General features: G+C 50.4%; 2 protein-coding genes across 3 annotated transcripts; both read left to right on the top strand.

Annotated features, from left to right (window-relative positions):
• The first annotated feature begins 1979 nt into the window (after window positions 1-1979).
• LOC121351508 (C-factor-like) lies at window positions 1980-12129 on the top strand. Its single transcript, XM_041463675.1, has 6 exons — window positions 1980-2248; window positions 9073-9124; window positions 9405-9592; window positions 9880-10035; window positions 10813-10923; window positions 11383-12129. Exons 1-6 carry the CDS (start codon window positions 2108-2110, stop codon window positions 11494-11496), a joined length of 762 nt encoding a protein of 253 aa, XP_041319609.1. The 5' UTR covers window positions 1980-2107; the 3' UTR covers window positions 11497-12129.
• A 1742-nt stretch (window positions 12130-13871) lies between these two features.
• On the top strand, window positions 13872-17208 carry AURKAIP1 (aurora kinase A interacting protein 1). Of its 2 annotated transcripts, none has more exons than XM_041463676.1 (4): window positions 13872-13898; window positions 14344-14432; window positions 15390-15832; window positions 17028-17208. In XM_041463676.1, exons 2-4 carry the CDS (start codon window positions 14381-14383, stop codon window positions 17133-17135), a joined length of 603 nt encoding a protein of 200 aa, XP_041319610.1. In that variant the 5' UTR covers window positions 13872-13898; window positions 14344-14380; the 3' UTR covers window positions 17136-17208. The 2 variants fall into 2 exon arrangements, with proteins under 2 accessions (XP_041319610.1, XP_041319611.1); XM_041463677.1 differs by lacking the exon at window positions 13872-13898 and adding an exon at window positions 13906-14225.
• Window positions 17209-18387: the final 1179 nt, after the last annotated feature.

The following is an 18387-nucleotide window of genomic DNA, read 5'->3' as shown; positions in this document are numbered from 1 at the left end:
GGGTGGTCTCTGATCTGTTCTTGATGTTCACCTGCAATTCCTTCTGCCCTGGGATGTTCTCTTTGAAGGGACAGCGCTGAAACCTGACTGGCAGCAGGCATACAGGCTTGGCCAGGTGCTGATGCACATTCCTCAGATAAATCCTCTTACCTGCTCTGGCCACCCACCCCATCCTTGCTGGGAAATAATCCTTCATGTTTTCCCAGAAATGGCTCACCCAGCAGTAAATTCACCGTGTCACAGCTGCAGATGTGTCACCAAAGCTTTCCCAGGTGAGAGCCCGGAGGATTCTTCCCAGAGGTTGCCAAGCCCAGCTGTGCCAACATCCCAAGCACAAAGAGGTCACTAAGGAGTTTTGGGATTTAAAAAAAAAAAAGATTTTCCAACCCCACCAGAGTGGTAGTAATGCACAAAGGAAGGAAATTGTTCTGAAATGAGGGAAGGAAGGTGATGGATTAAATTAAAACACCTGGGCAAGAGGAGCGTTGCTGTTTGTGAGACAGAAGTTGCTGGAATGGAGCTTTATTTGGAAGAAAAGACAAAACCAGGTATCAGTCTCCAGGGCAGCCTTGCTGCTGGCTGCCTGCCACAGCTGCTGTGTGCTCAGGGCTCAGCTTTTCCAAAACCCAGCCTGGGAGAGCAGGAGTCCAGGATTCCAGAAGCCCCTGCTCAGCTCTGCTCACAGCCAACACTGAGGCAGGAGAAATGTCTGGAAGGATTTTGTCATCCTCATCTCCCCTGGGAATGTGATGTAACATCAAACCCGAGCTATGCAGCAGCAATACTTTAATATAAATAAGTCCTGTACATTTTTGGAGCTGTTACAGGTATTTAGAATTAAACCAACAAAAGGGAAATGAGGCAGACACTGCAGCTGTTTGAGGCTTTTCCACAGAATTTTTCCAAATTACCAAATCTTTGTTCTTCAGTTTCCCAAGTCCAAGGGCTGAGTCTATCCTTGACCTCTAAAGGATGAAAATGTTTTGAAAGTGTAGTGATCTTTAAGAAAGCAAAGAGCAATATTATTCTCACAGGTGTAACAGAGCCTTTAAACCTCCATTACCAGTTTCTGCATGAGTGTGCAGATCAGTAACAAACGGGTTATTTATCGATCTGGGAAGGCACGGGCTGAGGATGAGCTACGGGCAGGATCCTGTGGTGATTTCCAGACCGGGTCACCCACAGCGAGGAAGGGACAGAAATGTGGTGCCTGGCACACCCTAAAAAGCCTCGGCAGGAACGTGGGGAGTTCAGAAAGGGGGATTCATTCCTTCCTCTGCTTCATCCCCCGTTCAAGAGCTGAATCCTCTCCTGCTCGCTCCTGGCTGCCGGGGGGAGCGAGTCCACCCTTGTCCGTTCTGTGGGGCCGACAGTGAGGGTCAGAGGGCTCAGGGGCTGCTCTGCGGCCACCGCTGTCACACGCAGGGCTCTGGAAGTGGTGGAACAGGATTTGGGAACCAGCCGGGAGCGGGATGGGCTCGGGCCGTTGTGGGAGGGGGAAGAACCAATTCCCCTTCCCTGACCGTTCTCTCCGTGCCCCGGAGCCGGGCGGGGGAAAAAAGAATTCCTCTTCCCCGGGCTCTCTCTCCGTGCCCTGGAGCCAGGAGGTGACAGAGCCAATTCCCCTTCCCCTGGGCGCTCTCCCTGCCCCGGAGCCGGGAGGGGACAGAGCCAATTCCCCTTCCCCGAGCGCTCTCTCCGTGCCCCGGAGCCGGGAGGGGGAAAAGATACTTTCTCTACCCCGGAGCCGGGAGGGGACAGAGCCAATTCCCCTTCCCCGAGAGCTCTCTCTCCGTGCCCTGGAGCCGGGTGGGGAAAAGAGAATTCCCCTTCCCCGGGCCCTCTCTCCGTGCCCCTGAGCCGGGAGGGGACAGAACCAATTCCCCTTCCCCGGGCTCTCTCTCCGTGCCCCGGACCTGGGAGGGGACAGAACCAATTCCCCTTCCCCGGGCTCTCTCTCCGTGCCCCGGAGCCGGGCGGGGGAGGCGCCGCGGCGGGGGCGGGCCCGGGGCGGCGGGGCCGGCTCCGCTCGGCGCAGGTTGAGAACCGCGTGGGCTCAAGAAGCGCCGGGAGCGGAGCGGGCCGAGCCGAGCCGAGCCGAGGCAGCATGGCCCAGCCGCGCTGCCGCTCCGTGCTCATCACCGGCTGCAGCCGCGGCATCGGGCTGGGGCTGGTGCGGGGGCTCGCAGCCGCCAGCCCCTCCCCGGATTTGGTCTTTGCGACCTGCCGGTACCCCGAGAAGGCGCAGGTAAGAGGGGAGGGGGCGCCGGGGGTCCCCGGAGAAGGGTAAAGGGGTCGGGAAGGAGGAGAAGGCACTTTGGAAACGCGGAACATCTCGAGCATCCCTGTACCGGCAGCGAGAGCTCGGGCTGGGGATGGAGCCGGGCTGGGGATGGAGCCGGGACGGAGCTCCCGGGCTGGGATGGAGCCGGGACTGAGCAGGGGCAGGAACCGGACCGGGTGGAGCCGATAGCGGGCAGCTCTCCGGGGCTGGAGCCGATAGCGGGCAGCTCTCCGGGGCTGGAGCCGATAGCGGGCAGCTCTCCGGGGCTGGAGCTGGGGTTTACCGATAATAGGGAGGGTTCCCAGGAGGAGGAGAGCGAACGGGACACGGCCGGGCAGCTGCAGCATCTCCAGCGCTCCTGCCACCCCCTTCCTTTCACCCCCGAATTTCTCGCTGGATTTGCTGCTGGAGATGTCTGTGCTGTCCTTGCCCAGATCTGCACGGCCCGGAGCCCTGCAGGGGCAGCCCATCATCCCTCAGAAACCTTTCCCGTGGGGAAACCCGCCACAGCTTTGCTTCTCTCCATTCGTGTCTGTGTCCCCAGCAGGAGCCGTGTGCCCTGTCTGCCTCTTTTTCTCTGCTGCACTTGCAGCAAGTGAGAAAGCCCAGATGAGTATGAATTAATCACTTCTCTGAGTTCCCCTCTCTGCTGGGCAGGGCTCAGAGTTCCTGCTGGAATCCGGAGGTTTTGGTACCTGCTGCTCGTGGATGCACTTGCATCTCTCTCTCTCCCATTTCAGCCCAAGTCCCTGCTGCTGTTGCAGCATCGCAATAATTTTGGGACTCTTGTAGACTTTTACAGGAGACTTTAAAACTCAGATTTCACAGACAAAATTTCACACACCTCTCAGATTTTTGGGAGGCAAATCGCTGGGGGGGACCAGTCACTCTGTGACCAGCGGTGTCACCTGTTGTACGTGCGGGCTGACCTCGGGAAGAGAGGGGGAATTTGGGCAGCACAGGAACCCACCCCCTGCTCCTCCCGGAGCTGCAGGAAGCCGAGCTGAGCCCTGCGACTGTCCCAAACCCCTCTGGCATTTGGAGGGAGAATCGATACCCACAGCCCCATCCCTGCATCTCCCCTGCGTTTCCAGCAAGGCAGAAGGGAAATTCCAGAGGGAAACAGAGCCCTTGTGTCTGTCTGTCTGTGTGTCTGTCTGTCCCCCTCTGGGGGATGTGGTTCCTTTCACACAGATTGTGATCACGCTGTCCTAGCAATAAACCAAACACAGCACTTTGTTTACTGCTTAGCTACAAAAAAACCTCTAAAAGGTGGTGCTGGAATGTGGGACAGCGTTGGCCAGGTAACAACTCTGCTTCTCCAGAAGGACCTCTGCAGGTCCTCATGAAACTGAAGGAAAAGATCTTAATTTTACAAAAAAGTCTCCAGCACAAAGGTACATTTAGGGTATTTCTGAATGAAAGTGCAGAGAAACAGCCCGGCAAGGCTGGGATCAGGTGCACAGCTCCCTTTGAGGGGCTGCTGCTCCCTGTGGCTCCCCCCAGCCCCTCCTGGCAGCACCTGAGCACAAATTCACCCCATTCTGTTCCCTCCAGCCCCTCCTGGCAGCACCTGAGCACAAATTCACCCCATTCTGTTCCCCCCAGTCCCTCCTGGCAGCACCTGAGCAGAAATTCACCCCATTCTGTTCCCTCCAGCCCTTCCTGGCAGCACCTGAGCAGAAATTCACCCCATTCTGTTCCCTCCAACTCCTGTTACCCTCCTGGCACCGCTCCCAGCCCTATTTCCTATGAATGATTGCACAAGAGCCCGGTGTAGTAGTGGCACAGGAAAGCAGCAGAGACATCTGACCTGTGCTAGATCAAAATCTCCCTGCGTGGTTGTTTGTCCTAAAGCTGCTCCAGTCACTGCTGAGGGAGGGTTTTTTCTTTTTTTCACCTGTGATTTTTCATCATAATGGTCTCGGATCCATTACATGGAGAAGTGAAATGGTTCCTTCAACAGGAAGAGCTTCCTAAGAAACATTACACGGGCAAATCTCAGCACAACTCATCAGTTTTGGGGGTGTTTTTGTGTTGTCAGTATTTAAAAATCCGCAGCAAAAAGGCTGTAAACCTGTAGAGGAAGATGAAACAGCCTTCAGACAGTGCAATGTGTCTGGGAAGAGTCTGGGTCACTCCTTGCTGGTGGGAGAAACCTGGAAAGCCTCTGGCAGGGTGTCTCCTGTAGGCAGGAAACTGGCCGGGAGCCACATTCCAGCAACCCCACTGGGGATCCTGCCGGCCACATGGGGTGCATCCTGAGCTTTTGCATTTTTTAGGGGGGCAAGTTTTGTCCTCGGTGGATCAGGGTGGGTTTTTGTTCTCTGTAAGGACCTCCAGGCCATGTGCTGTGCTTTGGCAGGACATCAATAGAAACCTCTGCAGTCAGCTGAAAGCAGATTTCTAACAGATGGGTTTGGAAACTCCACAAGGAAGAGAAATCTTCACTAAAAGGTATTGTAGTGGTTTCACCAGCATTATCTGCCCCATCTGCAATGCATGGAGCCGGCACAAAACTTTCTGACCCTCTGAGAGTGTTCCCACTTGGGGCTGGCAGAGGGCAAGAACAGACCTGCCCCAGCCTCCAGCACTGGGGATCTTGGTCATGGCAGCACCAAATTCAGCTGCTGCTCTCACAGCTTGGCTCCAGCCTGGCAGTGCTGCTGAGTGTGGCAGGAAAGGCAAAGGTTCCATGATTTTCTTGTCATTTTTTTCCTTTCCCTTCACTTCACTTCACTTCACTTCACTTCACTGAATTTCCAGTCACATTTTGAACTCCCAGAGTTCAGGTTCCTGCTCTCCAGGGATTGGCACTGCAGGCTCAATTTAGGGCACATGAAATGGGCTTGGCCCATCTCAGACCTGTTTGTGGGAAGTTGAGGGAGTTTTTCTTTCTCTGCACACCTGGGTCAGTGCTTTTTCTCTTGACTGCAATTCAGGGAGTCTGATTTTGGTTTTTCCCCTTTTTTGTTGATCAATACAAAAAATCCTCCTTGGTACAAGTGAATTGTCCCCCACTGCCTCTCCTGCACGAGAGGATGAACCTGGAGAACAGCAACTTTGGACAGTTCCTTTAAATTCTGCTCTCCTCTGGTTTGGCAGAGCAGCATTTTCCCGTGGCAGAATGGAGCTGGGCAGAGCTTAAATGAAAAGGCTTTTAAAAATAATCTTCTAATTTTTAAGAGCAAAAGTGATTAAATACACTTAACTGCGGGCAAACCCAGCTCCACCTTGGGCAGGAATCTATTAGCAGAGCGATGACTGAGTATTTTGGAGCCCTCCAAACAGCGGACAGAGAAGAGCCCCTAAGGACCTGCTTTTCCAAAGATGCTGTGGAAATCTGACTGTGCTTTCCTCTCCTCACCAGGAAAAGCAGCACATCTCCTGTAACTCCCTAACCTTGGGTAATGCTGAACAGCTGCAGGCTTTTGCATGTGAGTCTGTGCTGGCAGAAGTTGTGAAAACTCGAGCTCTGGGGCTGAGGAGCTCCTAGGTGGCCTCCCCAGAACATTTGCCTAACAAATGGGCTGCAGATCACACGATAACGTGCAGCAGGCCCGCAGGCAGCCAGATAACCACTGCCCCTCCTGGAAAAGCACCACCGGAGACTCCTCCAGCCACCTCTGATCCCAATCTGCTTTTTCTTGGGCTGCTCCAGCGCTGAGAGTGGGAGTAGCTACAAATCTGCTGGGAAATAATCCCGGTGTCCTGTTTTTGCTCTCCGGATGGGCACAGCCCCAGTGCTGTCGTTACCAGGGAGCCAGCACAAGCTGGAATTCTCCCCACACTCCTCTTTTCCCTCTTTGCTCCTTCCTCCCCCATCCTGCTTTCCTATAAAAGGGAAAACTCTGCCCTAAAGGTCTGCACTGAAAAACGGTGCAGCCCTTGGGGTCCCCTGTGTGATGGGGGAAGGAGGAGATGGCCGCGGGGTGAATAAATCAATTTAAAAGTGCCCAGAGCTGTGGGATGTGCACAGGAGCATCTCCCGCTCCTCCTGCTCCCCCCAAGCCCCAGCGAGCTCCCAGGTGAGCAAATCCTCAGAGCTCGAGTCCTCTGCAGAGCTCCGGGAAGCTCCCAGGGCTGAATGTGCAGGTTCCCTCGCTCTGAAGCAGATTTGTTCCAAGCTGTGCCTGTTCCCTCGTCTCTGCTCGCTGTCTCTGTCAGCTTTGGGGCTTGGTTTTCCCCTTAACACATATTTTAGCCATGTGGTTTGCAACTGGGAAGAGCAGCTGAGCGATCTGTGCACCAGATTTATCAGGCGAAGGGGGCATTTCTGAATACACATCAGGCAGAGAGGGCATTCTTGAAGTCTTTCTAATTTTGGGTTATTGCAGAGTCGTTTTGTTTGATTTTTTTTTTTTCTTTCCTGGAAGTGTTTTACACTTCCTACAGCAGCGAGGTCTGGTTTTTCTGGAGTCAGAGAGGGCTGTGGGTCAGGGCAGTGCTGTGGAAGCTGTTCCAGGGTTGAACAACGAGCTGGCTGTACACCGTGATACTGAAAAGCTGTCTCAGAGGGACGCAGAAAAATAGGATACACCTCTGGCTTTGTCCCGAGTGCAAGCAGGATGAGGTGAAGGATACCCAAGCACCTTCATCCTGCCCGCAGGGCTGTGTTTGTTTGGCTTGATCGCTTCCAACTGGCTGAGTGGGGCCAGGCCCTTTCCAAGAGCTGTAATTGAAGTGGATAATGCCTTCAGAAAGAAGGCAAAGTAAATCTTGCTAAATGACAAAGACAACAAAACATTCCTGGTTGAAATCTAGCAATAAATACCCTGTGTGCTGATGAGTCTGTGTCTGGAGCCCTGAGTGCCAGAGGATCTTGTTTAAATCAGAAAAGGCTGACTCTTTGTTAATCGTAATTAAAAATCAGCAAGCAGGAAACAACAGATGCTAATCAGAGTTTAATTCTTGTTTTGGACTCCCCAGGAGCTGATTCTCAGGGGTGATTGTTCAGGTGCAGAGCAGTTCTGCAGCTACTATGCTAAACAAACACACTGTTAGGGAGTTGTGTTGTGGCTTTTTGTTGGGCTTTGTTTGTCTTGTTTGTTTTCAAATTATCTGTCACAGCACACTAATTAAAAATGCCTTAGCTGGGATATGTTGGCTCTACCTACTTGTCTCAGTCCTCCTTTTCTCATGTTCCTTCCAGTCACAGGAGGGGGAAAATGGGCTTTCCTGCAGCTTTTAGATGTTCTAACTGGATTTTTCAGCTTATATCAGGTGTAACATTCTTGAAGACCAAAGCTGCCTAGATCAGCTTCGTGCCTGGGAGCTGCTTCTCAGAAATTTAAACCCCTGAAGTGGGAGTCACTTGTTAACTGAGTAATTAATTGGAAAACCCATTGAATTTTTAAACCTAATTTGCATGCAGCTGTTATAATTTCATGTTGTGTACTGGAGAATGCTTCAGTTCTTAATTGAAAATATTGCTTGCTCACTTCAGAAGCCTCTCAGTTGCTGCTGCTCCTCAGAGCAGCTCTTGCCTTTCAGCAGGAGCTGGTAGCTCGTTTCTGTCGGAGAGTAAAGCATATAAAAAAATGAACTATAAATAAATGGACAAACCTGGAGCAGCCAGAGCACTCCTGGAGTTTATTAGGCACTGAGTGATACTGTCAAACTGAAATCCAGTGACAATCCAAAGGCACAGAATTACTGCAGGCCTTGACATGGCAGAGCTATTTCATCAACAAACAAGACAGTGTGTTCTGGGCCTTTAATTTATGGAAATCTGTCCCACCAAGCCCTGTCCAAAGCAAGGAATGTCTTCTGGTTTTGTGCTTCTGACTTGTTTTTCCTTCCCCCTCCCCTTAATAGCCTTAACTGCAGTTGTAGATTGGCCTCGGTGGGAGTACAAATCTCCCAAACAAGCCTGGAGAGAGCCCTGCAGGGTCTGATGTGAGATAAAAGATGTGATCCATTACGCTTTGTCAGAGGACACCGAGTCCCTGAAGTGTCTCCAAGGGGCAGAGAAGGATTCTTTCCAAAGCTGCCCTCCTGACCCCTATTCCCAAAGGGCTCCTAAAGAAAGGGATTTGCTGGGGCTGGAATGTTTGGCCAGGTTGCTGCGTCTCCTGAACATGACTGGGAATATGGAATCCATCTGCTGTCTTTGGCCACGCTTCCCACTTGGCTTCATGGCACAGAAACCTGAGTATTCCGGCTGGGCCCATAAATCCAGTTTGGACACACTCAGTGCAGCCGGGAGAGCACGGATTCCTGCAGGAACACCAGCCTGCCGTGCTGACAGGCACTGAGAGAGCTCCAGCAGGGAGGGAATTGCTCTCCTGGACAGTGGCTGATTTCTTGGTGGGCTTCACCTCCACTCACAAGAACTGCTGGGGAAATGAAATTCCCATGGGGAAATTTTCTTGCAAACAGGAATTCCAAATGGTTTTTTAAAAGAATTCCTGTTGCCCTGAAGGGGTGTCCAGCACTAGCTGAACTTCAGGAGAATTATGATTTTCTCACAGAATTGGGGAGGCTCTGGATTTTTACTGGAATGCTGAGAACTGAGCACTAGAGCTGAGAAATATCCCACTAAAAATCCAGCACGCTGGAGTCTGGACTAAGCAGGGGAAGAGTCCAATTTCCTGATCTGGCTCTTAGGAAAGCTGCTCAGCAGGCTGGAAAACAAAGGAGAATCTCTGCCTTCAGTCCAATCAGGAAAATATTTCAGTTGCAGAATGGAGGTGCAGAATTCAAAGTAATTTATGCAATAGCCATGGAGATATACATACATACATATATATATATATATACAAAATAAAAACAATTCTTCTTCCTAGGAACTGCAGCAGCTTAGCAAGCAATACAGCAACATCAAGCTCCTGCAACTGGGTGAGTAAAGGGCTTTATTTCTGAAATTTGTTCAGCTTAGGTGAGTGCACATTTCAAAAATTGGTCTCCTCAGTGATCAGTAGCTGGACACAATCTCCAGCAGCTGAAAACCATCTTAAAATAACACTGGGGAAACGTAATTCTGTAAAATCTGTGCATTTTCACCTGTGTGCTGCCCAAATGTCCCCACTGAGCCTCAGCTTTGTTTTGGCACGGGTTGTCTCGTGCCAGGCACACCCTGCACTGTTCACTTGGAGCTTTTCTTGCCTCCTCTGTGCAGATGTGGTCTGTGAGAACAGCATCAAGAAAGTGGTGAAGGAAGTGGAAGAAATTGTGGGAGACAAAGGGCTGAACTGCCTCATCAACAACGCTGGCATCAACGTGCTCGCCTCGCTGGAGGAGGTCACAGCAGAGACCATGCTCACCATCTATGAAACCAACACTGTCGCCCAGCTGATGGTCACCAAGGTGAGGATGGGCTTAACCTGGGGCTTTTCCACAGGTGAGCTGGACTTGTCCAGGTATTTGTCCCCTTGGAACTGCACAGAATGGTCCTGACATGGAGCTGCTGCCTGTGAACCTGGTGTGGGGTCACTTCATGGCAGGTGGGGAGAGGAGGCTGCTGGAGGAAGGTTTCCTCTGGCCACTGGCTCTGAGGAGGCATCACCACGCTGTGCTGGAGCTCCTGCTTTGAACGAGGAATGATCCAGCTCCAACCCCCATCACCAACTGAAAGCAAACTCTGTTCTTCACAGGCGTTCCTCCCGCTGCTGAGGAAGGCGGCACAGCTGGGCACGGGGATGGGCTGTCACAGAGCTGCCATCATCAACATGTCCTCTCTGGCTGCCTCCATGCAGCTCGTCCAGGCCAATGAGATGTTCCTCAAGGTCTATCCCTACAGGATAGCAAAGGTTTGTGGGCTGCCCTGGGCTGTGCTCCCTGGCTGAGGGCAGGTGGAGACCATGCTGACCTTAGCAAGGGGTGCAGCACCTCTGTGGACACAAAAAGTGTTCTTGTTCTCCACGTGGGTGGAAGTGGGAGCTGTGGAACGCTGCAGCTGGAGTGACTCCTGGAGAACAGGCTCCCAAATCCCTGCTCTGATACAGATCCACTCCCGAGGGATTTGGCATTTGGGGAAGAGCTGATGGCATCGAGTGTGGGCTCCATCAGCTGTGCTCTGCTCCCAGAGAGAGAGCAGGCAGGAAACTCAGCACAAGGTGTGCTGACCTGTACCTGGTGATGTCAGTCAGTGACAGGTGGGATTTTTAGTTTTCTCACATCCAGAGACTGAGTTTGTACAGATAGTCAGGATCACACATACAGCTTCTCCTACACCACCTACTCATAAGCTGTTAAATGCTTGTTTTCCCTGTTCAGAAGTAAATGAATGTTTGTGTAGTGATTAGTGCAGAAAAACACAGTCCTTATGTCAATATTATTCTCCTCTCAGCTCCTGAGGCGTTTCAAATGCTACTTTATCTTCCATTACTGCCTAGTTTCGTTTTGGGGCAGTGAGTTTGTGGTGGCAGAGCTTTCAGAGTTCCCAGAAAGTCTGGATGAGTTACTGAGAGCTTCTTCCTGCCCTTTGCTGTGCCAGCAGGGTGGAAGGGAGGTGCCCACCAGCTGGGCTTCAGGTGGTGCTCCAGGCTCATAAACAGCAGATTAATGGGTGGTTTCCACTCCTGCAGACTGCACTGAACATGATCACCCGGTGTCTCGCTGCAGACCTGAAATCAGACGGAATTCTCTGCATCTCCTTGCACCCAGGCTGGCTTCAAACAGACATGGGTGGAAACATGGTGAGTGCCAGCGCTGGAAATGGGACACTGGGGCTCCCGTGCTGTCCCAACCCCCTGGCTGCACACCTCCGTGTGCTGTGACACACAAAAATGTCACCACTGAGTCAGAGATGACACAGATAAATGAGTGACACACTCCATGCACTCTCTGAAGGCTAATAACAATTTTATTAAGAACCCATTCCTTTTTTTACTCTAGTTTGCCACAGAAAGGGTGCTAAGAAACCAACCTCATGAGGAAAACAGCTTATTACAAAACACCACTGTGGATTGTTTTAATTCTTCCTCTCCAGCTCCCTCAGGCCAATTCATGGGAAAGCTTATCTAGCTTTCTCTCTCTCTCTGACCAGTCACATCCACACAAAAATACATCCCTGTTCATTCTAGAGCCTCCTGAAATGTATTTAATTCTCTTCTGCAGGATATTCCCAGTAATGACCTAAGCTTGATTCATTCCAGGCTCCCATGCAGGTGCAGGAGGCTATCCCAGGTATTCTCTCTGTTCTGGACCGTCTCGGTGAAAAAGAAAATGGTTCTTTCCTGGACTGGCAAGGGGAAACTCTGCCGTGGTAGAAGTGCACAGAACTCCACAGGAACAGCTCCTCAGTCACAATTTAACCTTGCCACTCCTGTCTGTGTCTCTAGGGGTTTTTACACGCTTGTTGAAATAGCCAGTCTGACACTCAGCCTCTCTCTAGGTGTGTTTGGAAAGAAAAGGGGCTGAGTCTTTCACTTGGTATTGCTACTGCTCTGCTCTAACTGCAAACACTGCTGTGCTCTCGGTGATGGGCATCTCCTGGAATGGGCATCCCTCTGAAATGGATTCAAACCTGCAGGTTAAATCCAGGGGCTGCTGCTTCCTTTCCACTTCCAAAGTGGGCTTCTGGCTCTTGGCAGAATGAAATGACCTGACCTCAGGGTAAGGCCAGTGCAGGCTGTCAGATTCCAGACTGCTCAGTTACCTCCAGGAAAAAAAACTCCTTTGATTTCCTTTGTTCCTAACTGAGCCAAGGCTGAAATTGCCCAGCTCTAAACCAAGGGAATTTGGTGAATTCCGTGGCAAACTCTGAGTGTCCCCAAGTTGCCAGTGTACACCAGGCACTTTTTTTGTTCCCAGTGGGTGACTAACAGCCTGATATGGGGGTGGGAATGTTGTTTTGTACATAAACTTCTGAAATGTCTTCAATAAAGTCTTGATTAAACAAACAGTCTGTTTAGCGAACGGTTTACTTCATTTAATTTCTCCTTGTAGGTTTCTCTTTCCTGACAAGGGAACTTTATTCCTAATTTTCAGGAAGAAACTCTAGCCCATGTTAACCTTTCAGGGTATTTGGGTTTGACACAGTGGGGTGTACCTAAACCAGAGGCAGACCCTTGTTCTGGTCTGAAATACTACAAGCAGCTGGTGAATAAATCTCTGACAGACCCTTGTTCTGGTCTGAAATACTACAAGCAGCTGGTGAATAAATCTCCTGTGTTCTGGCGGAGGTAGGTATAAAAGCAAAAAGCTCTTTGAAGTCTGGGATTGGCTTCCACATCCCTCCCTCATGCCAGCTGATTAGGCACTTTCATGCTGTGCCAAGATGGTGGGTTCCTGTGCCGAGCCAGAGAGGACAAACAAGAGCCAGGTAAGGGGAGAGGACAGGTGTGGCTGTCCCTGGACAGCGGCCACCGGGACCTGCCCCCGGCTGCAGACGAGGGTGTGGCAGGAGAGGTGTGTGTGCTTCCATGATCCCCGCGTCAGTGGGGACAGGCTCTCTGGAACAGCACCACAGAGTCCTCAGGGAGTCACGGAACCCTTCGGGGAACCCTTCAGGGAATCACAGAACCTTTCAGGGAATCACAGAACCCTCAGGGAATCACAGAACCCTTCAGAGAATCCTTCAGGGAATCACAGAACCTTTCAGAGAATCACAGAACCCTTCAGAGAATCCTTCAGGGAATCACAGAACCCTTCAGGGAATCACAGAATCCTTCACAGCACCACAGAACCCTTCAGGGAATCACAGAACCCTTCAGGGAATCGCAGAACCTTTCAGGGAATCACAGAATCCTCAGGGAATCACAGAACCCTTCGGGGAATCCATCAGGGAATCACAGAACCCTCAGGGAGTCACAGAACCCTTCAGGGAATCACAGAACCCTTCGGGGAATCCATCAGGGAATCACAGAACCCTTCAGAGAATCCTTCAGGGAATCACAGAACCCTTCAGGGAATCACAAAATCCTTCACAGAACCCTTCACAGCACCACAGAACCCTTCAGAGAATCGTTCAGGGAATCACAGAACCCTTGAGGGAACCACAGAACCCTTGATCCTTCACAGAACCCTTCACAGCACCACAGAACCCTTCAGAGAATCACAGAACCCTTCAGAGAATCCTTCAGGGAATCACAGAACCCTTCAGGGAATCACAGAATCCTTCACAGAATCACAAAAGCCTTCACAGCCTCACAGAACCCTTCAGGGAATCACAAAACCCTTCACAGAATCACAGAACCCTTCAGAGAATCTTAGGGGGCTGTGAGGGACCCATGAAAGGCCATAAAGTCCCATGAGGGACTGACACTGGTCCCTCAAGGGGCCCTGAAGGGCCATAAAGGGCCGTGAGGGACCACAAAGGACCATAAAGCCCCACAAGGGACCCTGAGGGGCCGTGAGGGACCATGAAGGCCATAAAGTCCCACGAGGGACCGACACCAGCCCCTCAAGGGGCCCTGAAGGGCTGTGAGGGACCATGAAGGCCACCAAGTCCCACGAGGGACCGACACGGGCCCCTCGAGGCACCCTGAGGGGCCGTGAGGGACCATGAAGGGCCATGAGGGACCATAAACGACCGTGAGGGACCATGAAGAACCACAAAATCCCACGCGGGACCGACACGGGCCCCTCGAGGCACCCTGAGGGGCCGTTACCCGCGCGCGCCGCCAGGCGGCGCTGCGGCCGGCCGGAAGTTCCGGTGGCGGCGGGGCCGGTGGGTGATGGCGGCGGTGGCGGCGGGGCCGTGAGGGGAGGGCGAGAACCGCGGCTCGGGGGCTCCGTGCGGATCCCGCCCGGGGCGGGGCAGCGCCGGCAGTGCCGGGAGGGCTGAGGGGAAGGAGGCGGCCCCTCGGTGACGGCCCGTTTTTATGCCGCGCGGCTGCTCCTACCGGCCGTAGGGAGGAGCAGGGCTGTGCCAGGGAGCTTGGCTGGCATTGCCGTGTTTTTAAAGTTAAAACAGCGCAAGGTTTATTAATAAATCGCCTCCGCGGCTCAGCTGCTCCTGTGTTTGACCCCCACAGCAGAGCCCCACAGACTGAGGGTAAAACCAGGAGGATGTTTAGGGTCTCAGCCTGTCTTTTGGGGATGTGGGGTTGAATAGGGAAGGTTTTTTAATGCTGCATGTTTGCATGACTGAATAAATGTTCTTATTTGAACAGTCATTGCTGGCTCTGCCAGTGAACAAAGAGAAACAAAATGTTAATATCACGGCTGAGTTCCCAGTTACTGAAGGCTTCGAGAATTGCAGGTAAATTGGTATTGTGTGGCCAAGATTTCTGTTTGTTTGGGTTTATTTTCCTGGGGTAATTGGGCTCCCAGAAGGTTTTTTTCCCACCAAGAAGTGCAGGAGAGAGGAGGCTGTTGTTGAGTCAGTGGTTGTCAAATGTTTTTATGTCTCTGATTTATTATCTAAGTACGGTGTGGCTTTGGTTTGACCTTAGGAGAAGATTCCTTAGCAGCAGAGAGGTTTGATGCAGCAAACACTTCCTTACCATTCCTAATTGGTTTTCCATCAGAAAGCACAAGAACGTTCCACTTCATGGAATCATGGAAGGGTTTGGGTTGGAAGGGACCTTAAAGGCCATGGAATTCCAAACTCCTGCTGAGCAGGGACACCTCCCAGTGAAGGAGAGCCTTAAAGACCGTGGAATTCCACTCCTTTCACCTCCCAGTGAAGGGGAACCCTAAAGACCATGGAATTCCAACCCCTTCAGCTCCCAGTGAAGGAGAATCTTAAGGAGCATGGAATTCCACTCCCTTCACCTCCCAGTGAAGGGGAACCTTAAATACCATGGAATTCCAAACTCCTGCTGGGCAGGGATATCTCTCAGTGAAGGAGAATCCTAAAGACCATGGAATTCCACTCCCTTCACCTCCCAGTGAAGGGGAACCTTAAATACCATGGAATTCCACTCCTTTCACCTGCCACTGAAGGGGAACCTCCACCCTGCTCTGCCTGGGCAGCTTACCCAGTAAAATATAAAATATTTTTAGCATGGCAGCATTGTAGTTAAAACTGAAAACCCTTCCTTGCTTTTGTGATGTCGATTCAACTTCTGTGAGTGTTTCCCTTCATCAGCTTGCTCTGGCCAGATCTGTCTGTTTTCCAAGGAGTCTTCCAAGGACAAACTGGCAGTTTGAGAGCTGGGCAGAGCTTTTCCCTGGAAAATTCTGCCTTTTGAGGTGCAACCCCTTTCTCCCAAAGGCCACCTCTTGCCCAGGTCGGTGTCCTCGTTCCTCTGCTGCCGCTCTCCGTGCGCACGCTACAGCACCCAGCCCCCCAACACCAGCGGGGCCCAGCCCCAGCAGTGGCACTCGCTGGACCCTGAGCTGGAGGAGATCCTCATTCCCAGGAAACTCTCCATCAGCCCCTTGGAGAGCTGGCTGACAGTGAGGTACTCCCTGCCCAAAGCTGAGGGGGCTCAGGAAGAAGCCAGCCATGAAAGCCCGCAGCCCTTGGAGTGTCCCCCTGCTGCTGGGACAGGGATTGTGGAGGAAGGAGAGGGAGCCCTGGGGGACAGAGTGCAGTGCAGGAATGTGCTGAAGATCCGCAGGAGGAAAATGAACAGGCACAAGTACAAGAAGCTGCTCAAGAGGAGGAAGTTCATCCGCAGGAGGATAAAGGAGGGGCGCAAGAAGAAGCGTCAGGTGAGCTCAGGGGAGGGGGAGTTCCCTGACAGAAGTGTGCCCACACATCAACCCAGCTTCTGTTTAAGTGGATTTAGGGAAAAATGAGCTTGAAAAAATCAGCTTGTCTTGCTTGACTTTCCCTACAGAGCTGAGGAATAAAATTGAAACAAGGAGTTCTGTGAGTCAGAGAATTTAAGAAAACCAGCTGATACATCACTTTTGGGTCAAATCCCTGATTTAGGGATTTTTTTTGTCTTGCTCTTTGTATGGACACTAAGAACTCTAAAGCTGAGACTTGTCTCCCTTGAATGTAGCTTTATTTTATTTATTTAGCCTGAAGCTGTGCCAGGGGAGGGTCAGGTTGGGCACCAGCAGGAATTTCCCCATGGAAAGGATGTCCAGGAACTGCCCAGGGAGGTTTGGAGTCCCCATCCCTGGAGGTGTCCAAGGAATTCCTGGATGTGGCACTCGGTGCAGGGTGACAGGGTGGACATCACTCACAGCTGGACCCAATAACCTCAGAGATCTTTCCCAGCCTCAGGGATTCTGTGATTCCAAACAAAAATGTGATGATTGCTGGGCTTAATTTTTCTTCCATGAGAGTAATTTGGAAATATGTGTGATTAATGGAGATGAATTTAGTATTTGTGTGAAGGATGAATTGATGTGTCCACCCTGGATCAGGGAGACTGCTTTAATCTTCATTTCTCCCCTGTCTTGCCACCATCATTCTTATTCTATTTTTTTTTTATAGAAGCCTTTTACTTTACTAGAAGGGGTGAGGGAAAACATGGGGGTTTGTTCAAGCTGGGGATGTTCTCCTTCAGCACTGCCTTTTGTGGGATATAATTTAGTTAATTCTCTAGGAATTTTCACCTTGCCCAGATGCAAATTAGGGTTAATTGTAATTCCACTACTTCAGTTTTGCAGTGAATTCTGTAAAATCCTCTTATTTTCCTTTTTCCTTACCATTTCATTGTTCACCTTCTCAGTTTTCCTTTCACAGAACTTTAAAAATGATACTGCCAAATTCCCTGTGCATTTTAATGTCTTCTGATGTATTTTCTGCAGTAAAATTCAATATTTTGACACTTAAAACCTTTGTTTCCTTTGTGTGTGTTACACCTACACTGTCATTGGGACATGTGGGCAGTGGCTGTTGTTTCTAAGCTGTGTTACCATTTTTTTTTCTCTCTTTTTTTTCCTATTTTAGATAAAATTTGAGAAAGATTTGGAGCGCATCTGGAAAAAAGCTGGCTTGAAAAGTGCTCCTGCAGGGTGGCAAACCCCCAAGATCTACCTGAGGAGTTCCAAGCGATAAAAAAAAAACCCACCTGTCACAAATTTTAACCTGCAATTGTAATTAAAAAAATATTTAAGTATGTTGATGACAATTAACGTTTTTCTGATTGTGATGAAAACAGTAGGAAGCAGTTTTCCAAGGACAAACTGGCAGCTTTTCCTCCCCAAAGGAGAGGTGGGAGCTCTTTTCTGTGGTCATTGCTGAATTTCTGGAGTCCCTCTTTGAGATGAGGCTGAACCTAAGAAAAATCAGGTGTGGGAGAAGGGATCAGTGAAAGAATTCCTGTTGTTTATATGGCACAAACCTTTGGAAAAGTTCTTTTCTAAATTGCATTCTTTCACAGCCTTACTGCAGAAAGGTTGGGGTTTTCCTAAGAGTTGTGGTGGGGTGGGAATTGGATCAGAATTCCATGGAATTTACCTGCAGGAGCTTTTGTTGTCTCTTATGTGGAGCCTTGGGCATCGTGTGAGCATCCTTAAAAGGCACATTTCTTCTTGTGTTCTATTTTGTGCTAATAAAAAATTGTTATTTTTTTGTCTTTGACTGACCCCTTTAATGTAAAACATCCAGATATTGCTCAAAGTAGAAGCTCAGAGCTAATTATTCATTAACTACAAGAACTTTTGTGCCTGAGACAAGCCTGATACAATCAGCTGCTTTTGCATGGTTGAAGAGAGTTGTGAAAGCTGTGAAAAATACAGGTGTTTAAAATAAACCCTGACAGAGGACTTTTTATCTGGGTTCTGCTTTTCTTTTTGGGCTTTGAGGCAGTTCTGGGTGGTTTAGTGTGATTTAATTTTTGTATTTTGGCAAAGAGATGGAGTGGGCTGAGGGGGAAAAGGATAAGCTGGGAAACTCCCTGAAAATAATTCCCTTTTTTTTTGCTAGGAGAGAATAAACTGAAAGGGAGGAAAATAATTTGGAAATCATTGCCGCACAAGATGCATTTTAGGACATCCTGAGCCCCACCCCTCACAGGCAAGAATTCCTTCCCAACATCTTAAATCTCTCAGGATTTGTGTTTTCCATGTGGAAGAACTCCTGTTTTACAAGGCACTGATCAGGTTTTACACCCCAGGGCTGTGTCAGCTTCCTTCAGTGTTCTTGAGCACAGGATGGAATTTGTAACTCACTTTACTGAACAGAGAGATGGAAAATGCCCCTGATTTTCTGTAGAGGGAGCATGAGTCCAGGATATACTCACAAAGCTTTATTAGGAGCTGCTTTTCCTCTCCAAAATATCTGAATCTGCACACTTAACAAAGGTTTA

Source organism: Pyrgilauda ruficollis, unplaced genomic scaffold (genome assembly GCF_017590135.1).
Source record: "Pyrgilauda ruficollis isolate IOZ18807 unplaced genomic scaffold, ASM1759013v1 scaffold169, whole genome shotgun sequence".
NCBI classification, from domain to species: domain Eukaryota; kingdom Metazoa; phylum Chordata; class Aves; order Passeriformes; family Passeridae; genus Pyrgilauda; species Pyrgilauda ruficollis.
The sequence above is the reverse complement of the archived record's forward strand: the minus strand, read 5'-3'. Positions and strand labels throughout refer to the sequence as shown.